Below are 15,286 nucleotides of genomic sequence, written 5' to 3' on the forward strand. Positions count from 1 at the left end.
CCGTGACGTCACACGCAGGGCAGCTGGAATCCCCCCCCCCCTCCCTCCAAAAGCATTCACGAGGCCTGAATACATTACTGCACGCCCAAGCATAAAACACTCTGTGCCTGGTGTATTGCAATGTGTTCAATGTATATCACAGAGACAGTTTATGATACGTACAACATTACAGACAAGCCTGAAAATATGACAATTAATAATTCAAAACAAAATTACAACTGCCACATGTACATCACAACAATATGTAAAACTGAGTGCAGTTCAGCCACAGAGCATTGCTTAGATACAAATTTTCTTATGCTGAAACATTTAACTGTAAATAACTGAACAAGCACTTTTAAGACAACACAATTAAGAGTATTTTAGGGTTTTCGTTGTAGTGTTGCTGGCAGTAAAGTGACATGTTTTAGCAGCACACAATGAACTACTGCCTCGTTTGGCTCAATGAGTTCAGCCATTTTCAGTTTTTATGGACTAATTATAACCCACGTTGTCCGATTCAGAAGCTACTTTTTAAAAACATCTTTACAAAATCAACAATTTATCAATTAGTAGACAGTAGAAAATACATTGCGGGACAATTGATAATGAAAATAAACATGTAAAAGCAGTCCAAATTGTGTCTTCCTTGGAGCCAAACTCATCATCTGATCTGGACAGTTGGTTAGAAAAAGCACTCGGATCCCTTTTTCCAACAAGTCTGTCTCATGCTGTTTACGGTTTTTCAATTTTGACTGATTAATTAGTGGCGATGACTCATCCCGCTGTTTTGCATTTTCACTCCAGACGAGATCCTCTGGCTCCTGTAGCCGTCACGTGACACACTTCCACATCAGCCCCCAGTTTCTGCAGCTCATCCAACCAGATCTGCTGTTTGTGGGACAGACGGTCACTGGGCCCCTTCACCTCCACCAGCTGTATCAACATGACATTCAGTCATTATAAGATTTCAGGTGGTCAAGTACCACATACGGACTGAATCGTTCCAAAAAAGGGAAAATCTCTACTCAAGACCAGCCATGATGGCCTGTGTTGATGATGATCTCACCTTGTAGCTGTTGTTTGAGGTGTTCCACACCACAAGATCAGGCAAACCTCCACGGCAGTGTCTGTAGTCTTTTGCCATTCGATCTATTATTCCACCTAAGAAGGCTCCACCCAGGCATGCAACAAGAGACTGCAAGCATGAGAGTACAAGTGTGATTGTTAGCACTCATGTTGTTGCCTAAAGTAAAACAATACATGAGAAATTTAGATTTATTCATGTTTATTGCAACATAACTGACACAATCTTTCTCACTACATTTATACATAATATGTGGTACACATCAGATTTGTAAGCAATGAATATTCCCGTTTAAGATTGACAGTAAATACCTGTGCCTGTTGAAGAGATGAGAAACGTTCCCAGTTTACCAGTGAACACACTTTCCCCTCCTGGGAGTTCCAGACATCTTCCAACATGGCACACAGCGTTTCCTTAGACGCTTCACCAAGTAACTGAACACGAGTTGCAATCGCTTCCTTTCTCCTCTCGTAAAAACAGTCGGTGTAAAGATCCAGCGGACACGTCTGTGAGGGGAAACACACCGGAGTGAAGCTTTTGTGTGCCTACACATAATCAAACAAAACCTGTTGGGGCTTACTTTACCTGGTATGGGTTTCGGAAAACATCTGGAATCCCCTCCATGAAAACTATGTCCCACATCAGAATACCAAACAAGGTTGAGAATGTCGAGCCTTCTCCGTGGATGCCTGTTACACACAAGAGGACGTTTCGTTGCTGTGATGAGCGAGGGCCACATTTTACTATTTTATTTTTTTTTTCAAAGGCTGAAGAAGAAAAGCCGTTTACCTTGGTCAAAACCTTGCTGTCGGTAGTGTGCTAAAGATAGCTCCTCCACAGAGCATATCACAGTGGCGGGAGTACACTCCTCTCCTTCTTCATTTGCTTGTAAAAGAAACCTTGATTTCCCTGTGCCGCCCTCGTGAGGAAACAGCTGTCCTCGGATGGTCGCCTGCAATTACGAATATGGATAAATCTTTTATTATGCATGCACCCAAAAATTCAAATGAGCACATTTTATCCACCTTGAAACCCATAAACTCATACACTGTAAAAAAAAACCTCACATGTTTGACATCTTGTACTTGGAAAGTGGGCAGTTCTCTGAGTTGTAGCCGGTACTTCTTGCAACTGGGAGACTCTTTCATCCTCACAGCTCTCTGATGGAGGGACAGTTTATGTCCGGTGCGCACCAGCGGGTCTGACATCCCATCTCTGATAGCACAAATAGCCTGAGTATGACAGGAAAGGAACACAGGCCAATAAAACACGGGAAAAAACACAGAGGAAAAAATAAAAATGTCTTTGAGGGGGTGGATGGAAAGTACAGGTCAACACGATATGTTTGTTCAAGGCCAACGCAGATATCGATGAAGTGCCTTATTCATTAGTTCTGTTCAAATCAGGAGAACTTTTCAACATCTATGTTAAAAATTTCAGGTTGTTTCCTGCTTATTCAGGCATGGTCAGCAACTGTGAAACTGAATGTGCTTCTAAGTTCTTGAGACAACAGAGACATGAATATATAAGGCACAATCGGTCTACAAGAACCTTTTCATAGTTGTTATAACTATTGGAGGCAGTCCCCCTCTTTTTTGTATCCACACTGCAGTCAGTCAAAGAAAATTCTCTATACCCATAACCCTCAGAGAGCTGCTTGGTCCAAATAGGCTTTAAGATCAGAGAGAGACTGTTGCATTGGAGCAAATGTGACCCTTTTCTAAATGAGTTTAGTTTTTCTGGAATCGTTTGAAATTACAGGTTCAGATGATTAGAAAACACAGATGCTGGAGCTCACTTGCTCGGGTTTTTTGAGGTGCTGGTGAAGGTTCAGTGCCAGTCTATCCCACCATCGGCCCCGGCTGTCAGGACAGTAAACAGACTGCCGTAGTAAGGACTGCAGCTCTTCTACTGCTTCCTGTGATGTGAAAAGTAGATCTTTATCGCCAACGCATTTAACTTCCTAAACAGCTTTGTGAGAGTGGGTAGGGATAGTTTATGAAACCTCATAGCGACGTAGCCTCTGCAAAATCTCCACCCCTCTGGATAGGACACGCGTGTAAGCCCATCCTGTAGTGAAGCTGCGCAGGAACACAGGAAGCTCCTCCTGGTGCCTACGCAACAAAGGACAAGGTCGACACGGAGAATCACCAGGGACTTAGCATATCTGCTACAGACGCACACACAAACAGAAACAAGTGAAAGGATTTCTCAGGTCCTGACCTCAGGTCATGGTGCTTCCTCAGCTCCTGCCAGGTGCTTTTGGCAGCAGTGTACAGCTCCAGCGCCATCTCCCACTGACCACCCTGCATGGCTGAGGTAACCTCTATGAGGACTCGCATGGAAGCTTCAAATCTGGTGCAGTGTGAGGTATAAGGATTAACATGTCTTGACTTAAATCAAACACAACAGACTTTTGGATATTTTGGCAGAACTTCACCTGATGAGGTCCTCTCTATCCCGAAACACTTTGGCTACTCGCTGCACTGTGTAGTCTGGGAAGGCCAGACGTCCCGAGTTTACCATCAAGATGGTAAAAAGCTGGTTCTGTCCCCCGGCCGCCATCTCCTCTTCATCCATCGTGTCTGTCAAGGAGAAGAGGAGAAGGATGCGAGAAAAGACTGCGCGAGGGCCACGAGCCAGGCGCACACAGGAACCTGCAAGCTGCTTTGCCCTTTAAAGGAAGACAAGGAATGAGATCCTCACTGCTATACGTGCAAAGCGCATGAACACAGCGTCGATGATCATCTTACCGTTTGAGGATGACTGTTCCAATGTTATTTTGAGCAGAGGAAAGAGAGAAGAAGGACTTTTGCCTGCTTAGGCGGAGAAGCCCGTCCACTAACTGCTGTTTTTGAGTCCCAGAACTGCCCAGGTGGAAAGTCTTGGCGAGAGCTTTGAGTTCAGGGGCAGGCAGGAGGTCCAGAGCCTCTGCAACATCCTCGAGGTCATTTTCTGTGAGATGCAGAAACACCAGATTCTGAATGGGCAACAGGTGGAATTGATAACATTTCAGTTTATGTGGCGTTTCAGCAGGCAACTCCAGGAGGTTTAGTCCCAACGTTCATTTTAGCTAAAACTGTTAGAATGAAACCAACACGTTGAATGAAAAGAATAATACATACATAACTGCATTGTTCAGGATCACTTACCCGTTTGGAGAAGACCACTTTGAGCCAGTTCCTGTGCAACAGGTCTCAAATCACTGCTTATCTCCTCATAATCCAGTTTATTTACTTGTAGCCATTTCAGTTTCCTCTGAAAAAGCCTCGCATACAGCTTCTGACCCATAACTCCAAGAGAGGAAAAAAAATTAAACGTGAACAAACAGATTTATTTTATTGGTATCATTGACCGATAATCTCAGTTACCTGATAGCTGTTCAAATGCACGTATGAGCGACATATCATCCTGGTTGAACAACGTCCTGTCGTCCTCATTCTCCAACACAGCCTGGAGTACAGTCCTGAAGTTACGAAGGTAGTAGGGAAGAGATGGGGGGTGAGCGCTCTCACCGCTGGTGGTGTCCTCATCAATAGCTTCAGGCACTGAGTCACCACTGATCATCTTCTCATGCGTCTCCTCAGAACTTAAAGGTGGGTCACGAGCAGAAGAGAAAGGTACCTCCGTTTTCTGAGTTGTCTCAGCTGTAGTTTCACAAGAGGGCATCTCCCCCCGTTGTCTACTATTGCCCTCATATTTTGCCTTCTTATGAACGCCAGATGATCTAACACTAGACGTCACTTCCTTTTTTCTCTTTTTTAGTTTAGAGGGAGAGGAGTGCAGTTTGGGAATAATCACTGATTGGACAGCATCTGATTTAGGTGCTTGGTGCTCGAGATTATGTCCTTTTTTGAAAGAGGATGGATCTTCCTCTGCTGTTGGAGTGTCGACACTGGTGGTCCTGACTGTATCGCACTCGTTTTCGTCCTTTACCATCTGCATCTGAATGTTTTCCTTCTGGGAGTTGCTGACAGTCTCAGACGCTTGCATCTCCTCGAGTGCATTTTCATCCTCCCTGAGTTTTCCAGCAGGTGTCTTCTGGTTTTTTCTGGATAACTTAGAGGCTAGACTTCCCAGGTCAATGGCCCTAACCACAGTCTTGCTGTTTATCTCCCGTGGCCCGCGCTGAGAGTTCTTTTTGAAATAGGGACTCGTCTTTGTCTCTTTGTCCTCTTCCTCCACTTTCTGACCCAGGTCTGTGGACTTTGGGAGACTGCTTGTGGGTGACAACTGGGGGCTCGACACAACGCTACTACTTCCTGAGGCGACGGTGCCGTCTCCTCTCTCAAAGTTCTGACATTGCAAATCGATGTGCTCGTTGATCCTGAACCTTGGTACCAAGTGCCCACACAGAGGGCAGGCCAGCTTTGGTGGAGGCTGGCTGCTGAAGAACGACGTGATTGGAGTTTTGGTGGCAGGGCTTGCAGAGGTCCCCGCTTTAACACGGCTTTTCTTCTTGCTTTTTGACAGCGACAACCTTCGCTGCAGTTTGTCTTCGTTGGCTCTTTCTGTCATACTGCAGCCGTCTTACTCGATGAAAGCGACGTTTTCGAAAAGCCGGACCTCGCTGCACACTTGACAGGGACGGATGCTCGTGCTGTCACTAGCTTCATTTACTGCGAAAAAACAAATGGCCCGTTTAAACATGTCGCAAACGTGCGGCTTTTAGTGCTCAACATATGAGGGAGAAAACACTCACAAGAAGAAAAGAAAGGCTGCAAGCTGTCCGTTGTGCTAAAAAAAAAACAGCTAACATGGTAGCAAACTTTACTCTTCCACAACAATCCCGCTTCTCAGGCATAACCAGCAGAGCGCAGAATGATTTTTTTTTTTATCTCGTCAAAATCAATCCCAGACACGTCGATATTTTTCATCAAATCTTAACGTTTACGCCAGAAGTAAAGTTAAAAAGAACTAAAGAAAAAAAAGGAGTATTTACATTAAAAAAAAGCACATGTTTTTAAGTTAAAATTCATCACACAAAACGTTGACTCCGTTTGACACCCCGTCGTTCAGTTGAAAATAAGAAATACATTTATGGCTATTTAAACATAAACTGGATTTTTTAAGTCATATTGGTGCACGTTTGACTGTGTGCTCATTGCGGCTATTTAAGTGTGTGTGTGCGTGTGTGTTTTTTTTTTGGGGGGGACGTTTGTTGGGAGAGACCACATGATGAAGAATGTATTTTCTACACAGGTTCCTGGGCTGCTGTGCAGCTTTTATTACAAAAAAAAAAAAAAAAAAAACAGCCATTCCCCGGAAAGCCTGCTCTGATCACACAGGGCCGCCGACAAAACTGATGTCGGTAAGTGGCACACAAATCTATCTTCGCATAGAGAGGGAAATGCAATAGAGATGCATGTAGGCCTGCTCGGTTTACGGTATCAGGGCTGAAAACAAAGCTGGTCGTGCTCCTGTGGTTCTCCAGCCCATTAGCAGGATGTCAGCATGCTGCAGTCTCGATGCTTCAAATCAAGGTCGATGTGAATTGCAGCAGCGGTAGGATAATGGGATGCTTTCAGATGGTAAAGCCAGCAGAGTGAATGTGTAGGGAGTGAGCTCCATCACTGTGCGCAGGGAAACAGTATATCCGTTTATTTTATCGACATGGAGGCAGATGGAAATGCGGCGTCCACTTGTGGGAAACCACAACAACCAGCCCTGCAGCTGCGGCAGAAGTTCGGCGTAATGCCTGTATAAGATACCATCAAAATCACGTCAAGGGTAGGGCAGATGCAAGAAAACTCCATTACAGAACCTCGGCTGAAATCCATAATGACCCTAATTATTTTAATTGCCGGTTCAGCACCATGGAGAGGTCATGGTTGAGGCTGTGAGCAGGGATTACAGTTTTTTTTGTTTTTTTTTTGCACGGATGAGGCTATAATCTCAATGGATTTATGATCCGATCAACACCGTTTCAACTCGTTTCATTGTGGACAGGGTGTTTAACCATAAACAAGAGCTTGAACCCAAACCGCACAGTTTGTTTTTAGCCACAAGCTTACATGCTTGACGTTCAGATAAGGGTGTGACATCTTTGGCCTGGCCTTGTATTAAACCACTGCTCGGTGTGCTAGCTTCAGCACGCCCACTGCTAAACAAATGATAAACCCAGTATTACTAGAGTGCCAGTTTTGAAAGTGCTAACAGAGACAAATGGATTTAATGCAGCTCAGGGATTCATAAGGAGTGTAACGTGTGACTTTATAAGTGAATTTGCTGGAATAAGTCATTTTGATATGTATACATATTTTAAGGGCCTGAAAACAGCCTGTTTTCCACAATCATTTAGCCTATTGTTGTCTTGAATAGCTGATGACACAATCAACATCTCAGAGATTAAACATTAATTGAAAACTAGTTTTCAGTTAAAGGCTCATTTAAAGGTTAAGGTGGCTGGAACTAGTGAATTTGGTCGGAACCAGTTTTAATATAGACTTCCTGCTCTGCATGATGTCAAGACAACATTGGAGCAGATGCAACCAAGCAAGATGAAAGATAACAAACAACATCACAGACAAAAGGACTGAGCTCATCAGTGGATCTCACATTGTGTAGAAATAATAGATGCATCTGTTGTATTACTATTTGTCATGGATGTCTTCTAGATCTTAAAGAAATGTTTATTTGTGTCTCACTAATCATAATACAGGAAGAAGTATCTTATTGAAAAAACAGATTAAGAATGTTTTATCACATTTAACTTGCATCCAGTTATGTGCTAAGTGAGTGAGAGATTTGTGTTTGAAAAGTGAACAAGGGAAGAGGTTAGTTTGTAGGTAAAAAAAAAGTCTATAGTTTCCGTATTTCTGTATTTTATAGTTATTTTCTACTGTTATCTTAGATAATGTCTGAGAAATCTCCACTATAAAACATAATATTTTTCTCAATAACTTTTATAAGACATATGAATCATGGATATTGAGAATGTCAAGTGAAAATGTACTAAATCTTTAAATATCTATGAATGTTCACAGGGTTTAGGGTAGTGGATTTAGGGGGCCAGTTATGGCTCATGGAAAAAAGCCAGGAACCATTTCCAAAGTATTGGCTCTCAGCCCTCCATCGTGCCCTGGTGCAGGACTTCTGAAACCAAGCCAAGAAGAGCAACGAAGCTTGGTGAGGGAGACGACTCAGCAACCATCTTGTTCTTTGAAGGATGGCAACAAAGATCAGCTGACTCCTCCACTTTTTGCAAAGCACTACTACATGAGTTGTGACCCAAGTCCAGAGGACATGGAGGACACCTGTTCTGAGTATGACAATGTGGGCTCTGATGTCGAGCAGGACTATGAAGAGGTAGCACACTTGAACAGAGAAGGCATCGTTGACATCAGATATTACAAACAGTATTGTCCCGAGGACGAGAAGCACACAGTGGGTGATGATATTAATGAGAATGCTGCTGCTGCGGACCAGATTCAGACCCCAAAAGCCCGACTGAGCACAGAAAAAACTGAGCGGCCACAGTCAGACTCTAAGCCATATAAATTGGGTCATCACTTTAGGTCACATTGTGATCCAGTAGCTGGGGTTGAAGCAGAGGGGGCGGTGAAAAAAGGCAAAGGGGACAGGTTCTTCCACAGTGAGGAGGATGAGTTAGAAGAGGTTCTGGATGGGGCCAGATTTAAAGAGTATTTAGGGGAGACAGAGAAAAATGTTCAAAGGCCGACCAGTCTTTATCAGAACCATGAGAATGATAGAATCAAGAAGGGAGGTGATGATAGAAAAAGAGAAGATGCAACTCGGGTCACAAGAAACCATGGTATCACAGGAGCAAGTAAAAAGTGTGAGTCATCCCACATGGGTTCAAAGGAGAAGGAGCGGCAGGGTAAAGGACAAGGAAGGAGGGGAACAGGAGAGGACACTGGGCACATTGTTTCTGGGATCAAAGGGAGCGTAACAACCAGTACTGAGCAGCGTCCAAAGAGTGCGTCCAGGGACTGCAAAAAGTCCACAGTGAGGTCCAAGGCTAGGCCCGGTTCTAGTAAGAAACATCCTCCTCCACCACTGCGTCATTCTCATGCTCAGCCACCTACGGACACCCAGAAGGTTGAGCCTCATAGAGAGACTCCTCCTGTTCCCAGACCCAGTCTCTCTGCTGCTAACAGCCGGGACAGCGAACCCAGGGTGATCAAACCATCTCTGGCTCCTCATCACACAGCAGAACAACAGAAGGAGTCTCTGGAGGAGAGACAGAGAGGGCCAGAGAAACCAGAGCAGGTAAGAAATGCAAACACAGCAGGTCTGAGTCGGATCAAACCCACTGTAGATCATGACTGTCACTGCTTATGTCTAATCTTCCACCACGGCACTGCAGACTGAATTTAATCATGCTTTCATCGTACACTTATTCAAAAATGGTCTTTGTCTCATTTTCCCCACTGAGTTATCCTCTGCAAGCGATATTCAAAACAAAACTTACCCAAGTTAAAGCTGATGTTTGTGTAAAGCAGGGTGAGATGCCAAGCACCGCTGTGATGACTGAAGAGGTCCCAGAGCAGCCGAGAAGGCCTCCAGAGCTCGCTTCTGCAGAGGAAAGCGACTCTTCAAAGGTGGATTTGGGTTTCACTACAAAAAAAATCACAGTGTAGTTGTCTCTGCAATCAAATCTATTTTGCACTGACTTTATAACAGAAGGTCACCTTTCTGAGTTGTGATAATTGATAATCGATATGGATTTTTGTATTATCTTCAAGGAACATTTCAATTTTAAGTCCATTAACATATCTAATCTTGTGAACTTGTTTTAAAGACAACACAGGAGGCTTCTTCTTTCCCCAGCTTTGAGGATGGTAAATATCTCTGAAAATTATTGAATTTCATGGCATTTATAAATCAATGCAGCACATGACAGTGTCATGACATGTCATACAATAGAGTGCTCTATTTTGCTGCATAGTTCCAGGTCCCTGTGAACCAGAGGATCTCATTGATGGGATCATCTTTGCTGCTAACTACCTTGGCTGCACTCAGGTGTTGTCTGATAAAAATCCATCAAAGTCTGTCCGCATGTCACAGGCTCACGAAGCCGTCAGTCACGTCAAGGTAATCTGTCCCAAGCCCCTTAAAACACATTGATTTGGTTGGTAAATATTTTAAGTGGACCAGTATTTTTTCAAAATGGAAGAGTTAGATTTGAGGCAATTTGGGCAGAAGAAAGTCAGTACTTGGGCCCAGAAGTATTGATTAGATTTGAATGAATTTGCAATATGCTTTATAATTTTGGGTTATCAAACTAAGAGAGATAAAGACTTAGTAAAAACTGAATGCCAGATGTATGTTTGCAGTTAAGAAATCAAAATGGTTGTATTTCTAAGATACTTCACCAGCACTGGCATAGTAAAGGCATCAAACTGCCTTTTTACTGTGCACTTGGAAAAATCTACAGCATTTATAGATGTTTGTGTGCCCGCTGCCTTGTTTGTAAAGGTTAGCTGTGCAGTGAATTCATTTATTAACCACATAGTGGAGCTGTTGCATGCCTTTATTTGCTCCTCCTTTTCATGTAGCTGAATGTTTGTATTCTGCAAGTAGAGCATCACACAAAGCACTGAAAAGTAACATGTCTGACTAATATGAAAATTATTTCTAAGAGCCTAGATGAAGACTCTCAAATGGTGACAGAAGTGGACCTGTTCATCTCCACTAAAGCTGTCAAAGTACTGAATGCTGACACACAGGTTAGTAACTCTATGAGCTTTGTGTGGTGATTAAGCGTTCTCTCTGACTACTTTTTACAAATGGTCCATGCTGTCTTTAGGAGACAATGATGGACAGTGCCTTGCGGACCATCTCCTACATCGCTGACATTGGCAGCATTGTGGTTCTGATGGCACGGATGCGCATGTCGCAGGCCTCATCGGAGGACTTCTCTGAATCGTCTGAATCGTCTGAAGGGAAGAGTCAGTACAGGATGATCTGCTATGTCTTTGAGTCCGAGGATGTAAGTGTTAGTTGCCCGGCTGCATCTGGATTGTACATTAGTTTTTAGATATTTCTTCTGTGGTCACTTAAACCATTGTGATTTTTCTCACTTCCTTGCTGTTGTCAACTGGGATAGCCTTTCTTCTGAGTAGTTTTCCCCAAACGCTCCCCTTCCCATAGGCACAGCTGATTGCACAGTCCATCGGTCAGGCTTTTAGTGTTGCCTACAGAGAATTCCTGCGAGCCAATGGCATCAACCCGACCGACTTGAGCCACAAACAATACAGTGACATCATCAACTCCCAGGAAATGTACCATGACGACCTTGTCCATTTTTCAAACTCAGATAACTGTAAAGAGGTGAGACATTTTTCTTTTCAAATTTGTGGATGGATTTCCCTCCAACTGCAATGGCACTAACAGAATCTTCCAAATCCTCTAGACCCAGTTTGTGAGGTTCAAAATGTGCTTGAAAGGGTTAAAAACGTGCTTTTGTTCTTCTTTTTTCTTTTTTTTTTTTTAAATCTGTGTTCTAGCTACATGTGGAGAAACAGAAAGGGGAGATCCTCGGCGTGGTGATAGTGGAGTCTGGCTGGGGCTCCATTCTGCCCACCGTCATACTGGGCAGCATGCTGAACAGTGGCCCTGCAGCTCGCTCTGGAAAGCTCAGCGTGGGGGATCAGATTATGTCCATCAATGACACAAGTCTGGTGGGGCTGCCACTGGCCACCTGTCAGGGCATCATAAAGGTGAGGAGCATATAGTGCACTTTCATCCAGTTAGTGTTTATACTTATTTCAAGTCAGATGAAGGTATTCTGGTAAATTTCCAAAAAGTATGAATTTGAATTTTCCTGGTTCAAATCCGTGTGTGGTTGTTTGTCTCGTTTGCCTCTGTGTGGCCCTGTGATGGACTGACGATTTGTCCAGGGTGTACCCTGCCTCTCGCACAATGACAGCTGGGATAGGCTCCAGCCCCCCCCCCCCCCCCCCCCCCTCTGCGACCCTGAGTTGGATTAAGGGGTTATAGAAAATGGATGGATGGATGAATATGAATCAAAACCTTCTGGTGGGCTTATTGCATACTGAGATATACCACAACCTCTCTTGATCTGCATAAAGATTAGGTGGAAACACAATACAAATGAGTGAATAATTGTTTATGTAATCATGACACTTTACCCTAAGTTAGTTATTCCAATCGTGCAAAAACTAAAGAATGATACGGCTTGCAATATTTTATTTATCTATCTCCCCAAATCAGTCAAATATCTCAGCAGCCCCTGAAATCCAAATCCATTTTTTTGTTGCACAAGAGCTTTATGCTGCAAAGTAATAAGTTTGTTACAACAGTATTAAAAGATGTATCATTGGTTCTTTTCTTTTCATTATTGACATAGTAGCCTTTGTAATTACCACTACAGGAATGTGTTTTTGTGTTTGCTCCAGGGTCTGAAGAATCAGGTGAAGGTAAAGCTGAGTATTGTGAGCTGCCCCCCTGTCACCACTGTCCTCATCAAGAGACCTGACCTAAAGTTTCAGCTCGGTTTCAGTGTTCAGAATGGCATTGTGAGTAAGCTTGAGTCAAGGCTCAAAGTGAAAATTGCTCTGTGCAGATGATGGCGGGAGTTGCATATTATCTTGCATATCTTTGGTATGTTTTGGGCATCCTCAGATCTGCAGTTTGATGCGAGGTGGCATTGCTGAGAGAGGCGGTGTTCGTGTGGGACACAGAATCATTGAAATAAATGGTCAGAGTGTTGTTGCCATGGCACATGAGAAGATTGTTCAAACCCTGTCTGTCTCAGTGGGTGAGGTAAGAGCTCGTCATGACACAAGATGGCAATTTTCCCTGCTTACTGCACCACACAAACGGAGATTTCAGAGCTGCTTATGAACTCGGACTGATTCTAAGAGGGGAAAAAAAGGTAGCGAAAGCATGCATTTAATGAATAAATAAAAACAATCTTAGTTTTTGGCAAAAAGCTGATTCAATTTGTTAAAGCTAGTTAAATATGTAAATCTAGATTCAAAAGCTGATAAAAAATCAAGTGCAAGCAGTGCAGCAGAGGTTTAAAGCACAGCAACTAATAGTAGCAGTAATAGTAATAATAGCATGATTTAAGTAGTGATTTGTGGGAAAAAAAAAAAAAATTGCAGCAGGGGTTGGCATCAAGGAGGAAAAAAAATATTAGGTTTGAAACTGCTTTGTGTGTATTGAGATATTGTGTTGGCATGATGTTCTGTATGGATCTACAAGAGGGAAGAAAGACTGCGCAACACTGATAATTGTCCAAGTGAAAATCAGTGGATGGAAAATATGTTTGTGCGTCAGTGTAGCAGATGCACCCCTTTTTAGCTCCAAAGCCTCTTTCAGACTAGACAAAAAAACCCACTAATATTCACATCTGGCTTTTTTCTTCAATGAGAAAGGGTCAAATCAGCCTTCCGTCCTGTGTCACATGACCCTGCAGCTGTCACTTTTGTATTTAAAGTAAATAACTGCCAGGGGCATCAATTTAGACGTAAAAATACATTTGTTGCCAATTGGGAGAGCAGCCGACACCTTACACTGTCAGACTTGCTGTGTTGGGCTGACTCCATCGTTCCAGTCAAAAGCAATGAAATCTTTCTCTCACAAATTCATACAGAGCATAACCTGTGGTCCACCACAACCTGTAGCCAATTGAATCTCATTTCCTCCTGCTGTTGGCAGTGGGAAAGGAATTAGTCAGATTGCATGTACCCACATATAAAAATGGGCCTTTTTTTGGTGCCCTATGGCAGACAGAATTGCACAGTAAAAGTGATGGTGGCATTATTCTGTGGCCTTTGCTTTGTGCAATATTCACCTCAAATTGATGAATTAGTGCAAACAGGAACAGCCACTTTAGTCGCCATAAAACCACCACATATTGTTCCTCCTCGTATTTATTTTAAATAATCTGCAGGGTGTTAATTTGAGGTGGATTCTATTTTTTAATCTTAAAGAGGCTTTCACTCTTTCTGCTAAGCTGACTAGATTTGATCAGAATTGATCTAATATAACTCTCAACAGGCAAAACCTTCCTTGGCGACAATTCACAGCTGCTAACATACTGTTAGTTTTGTTTATCTATTTATTATTGTTGCGATACTTAGCTCCATCAAAACAACAAAAAACACTCATTTTGTCAGAAAGGTGTCCAAGGTCTCTTCTGACTTAGATGGGAGTCAATTGGGCCTCTTACGTCACCTGCAGAATGGCCCCACTCCTCTCTTCTCTGCCTCTCTGTCAGATCAACATGAAGACGATGCCTGCTGTGATGTTCAGACTGCTGACAGGACAGGAGACTCCTGTCTACATATAGAGACCCACATGGATCGGCCCACTGCGATTCTGCTCGACCGGCTGCATCGGTGGACAGGCGTCTCCGCGGGATGAGAAGACTTTATTTTTCTATCATTTTAGTTTTGGCCTCTTGTTACAATGCTGTAAAGAACATCCAGTTCTCATTTTCAGGTTCTATCTTGGATTACATTGTCATAATGGCCTTATAATGTGAATACCATCTGTAGTACTGTACGTGAGTTTATGGTATCGAAGAGAAGTAGCTTTATGGTCATGTTTATTTTCTTATGAAGAGATAAATTAGTACATTTATTTTTTATTTAGTCATTTTTATAAAGTGTATGGGGTTTGAAATTGTACTTATACTGTAAATACTTTGGATTCCTCAAGGACTTGTTCGGAAAGGCCATATTACTCCTGCAGAATACTGTATGCATGTGATTATGAAAAAAAAAAAAAAAAAGCTGACCAGGGATTCACTCTCAATCTGACATGGTAATCTATTACAGTAAGTATTAAAAGATGATAAATAAGCTGTACAAAGGCATTAAACTCTGTGTATTACGGTAATGCTGAAGGCCAAAGACACACCTACTATTCAAAGACATACAGTATCGGGTGATCATTACCTTTACCAGAGCATACACGAATGTATTAATATACACCTTACTGGATGAATGTAATGAAACAACACTCTTAAAAATATAATTTCACTGCTGAACTCATGTTTGCTTTCATTTTATTAAGGTGTTGCAAAAACAAAGAAAGTGCTGAAAAACTTCAAATATACGACAAAATAAATACATTTGGCTGAATTAGGGAATTTGTACTTATATGAGGCATTTCATATATCCGTCCCCACGTTTTTTTCACATTCACTCGACACTCAGAATGTTCAACCACTCAGGCTGCTCACAGAATTCGCCCAAATTACAGCATGTTGGTACCAGAATA

The 15,286-nt window shown here is 42.8% G+C and overlaps 2 protein-coding genes across 7 annotated transcripts; one reads left to right on the forward strand and one right to left on the reverse strand.

Moving 5' to 3' along the window:
- Window positions 1-50: 50 nt before the first annotated feature.
- On the reverse strand, window positions 51-5,925 carry fan1 (FANCD2 and FANCI associated nuclease 1). Of its 2 annotated transcripts, XM_075471016.1 has the most exons (14): window positions 5,769-5,925; window positions 4,438-5,685; window positions 4,219-4,359; window positions 3,820-4,021; window positions 3,507-3,740; window positions 3,290-3,421; window positions 3,072-3,180; window positions 2,865-2,984; window positions 2,134-2,298; window positions 1,856-2,018; window positions 1,652-1,755; window positions 1,378-1,572; window positions 1,049-1,177; window positions 51-915 (listed from the first exon to the last, which is right to left on the reverse strand). In XM_075471016.1, the coding sequence occupies exons 2-14, from the start codon at window positions 5,582-5,584 to the stop codon at window positions 778-780; spliced, it is 2,979 nt and encodes a 992-aa protein (XP_075327131.1). In that variant the 5' UTR covers window positions 5,585-5,685; window positions 5,769-5,925; the 3' UTR covers window positions 51-777. The 2 variants fall into 2 exon arrangements, with proteins under 2 accessions (XP_075327131.1, XP_075327130.1); XM_075471015.1 differs by having other exon boundaries at window positions 4,438-5,925.
- A 373-nt stretch (window positions 5,926-6,298) lies between these two features.
- apba2a (amyloid beta (A4) precursor protein-binding, family A, member 2a) lies at window positions 6,299-15,137 on the forward strand. Of its 5 annotated transcripts, none has more exons than XM_075470077.1 (12): window positions 6,299-6,377; window positions 8,053-9,298; window positions 9,529-9,630; window positions 9,831-9,870; window positions 9,978-10,123; window positions 10,672-10,758; window positions 10,839-11,021; window positions 11,183-11,362; window positions 11,539-11,751; window positions 12,451-12,570; window positions 12,677-12,817; window positions 14,280-15,137. In XM_075470077.1, exons 2-12 carry the CDS (start codon window positions 8,084-8,086, stop codon window positions 14,349-14,351), a joined length of 2,499 nt encoding a protein of 832 aa, XP_075326192.1. In that variant the 5' UTR covers window positions 6,299-6,377; window positions 8,053-8,083; the 3' UTR covers window positions 14,352-15,137. The 5 variants fall into 5 exon arrangements, with proteins under 5 accessions (XP_075326192.1, XP_075326193.1, XP_075326189.1 ...); XM_075470078.1 differs by having other exon boundaries at window positions 9,532-9,630; XM_075470074.1 differs by having other exon boundaries at window positions 12,677-15,137.
- The last annotated feature ends 149 nt before the right edge of the window (window positions 15,138-15,286 follow it).

Source organism: Odontesthes bonariensis, chromosome 7, assembly GCF_027942865.1.
Source record: "Odontesthes bonariensis isolate fOdoBon6 chromosome 7, fOdoBon6.hap1, whole genome shotgun sequence".
NCBI lineage: Eukaryota > Metazoa > Chordata > Actinopteri > Atheriniformes > Atherinopsidae > Odontesthes > Odontesthes bonariensis.

Excerpts from the sequence above, each read along its gene's own strand:
- apba2a (XM_075470074.1), top strand. The coding sequence starts at position 8,084 with ATGGCTCATGGAAAAAAGCCAGGAACCATTTCCAAAGTATTGGCTCTC. Across the intron at positions 9,299-9,528 it reads GGCCAGAGAAACCAGAGCAG|CAGGGTGAGATGCCAAGCAC; the intron begins GTAAGAAATGCA and ends GTTTGTGTAAAG. Across the intron at positions 11,752-12,450 it reads CCTGTCAGGGCATCATAAAG|GGTCTGAAGAATCAGGTGAA; the intron begins GTGAGGAGCATA and ends TGTTTGCTCCAG.
- fan1 (XM_075471016.1), bottom strand. The coding sequence starts at position 5,584 with ATGACAGAAAGAGCCAACGAAGACAAACTGCAGCGAAGGTTGTCGCTG. Across the intron at positions 4,360-4,437 it reads TGCATTTGAACAGCTATCAG|TTATGGGTCAGAAGCTGTAT; the intron begins GTAACTGAGATT and ends CCTCTCTTGGAG. Across the intron at positions 3,422-3,506 it reads GATAGAGAGGACCTCATCAG|ATTTGAAGCTTCCATGCGAG; the intron begins GTGAAGTTCTGC and ends ACACTGCACCAG.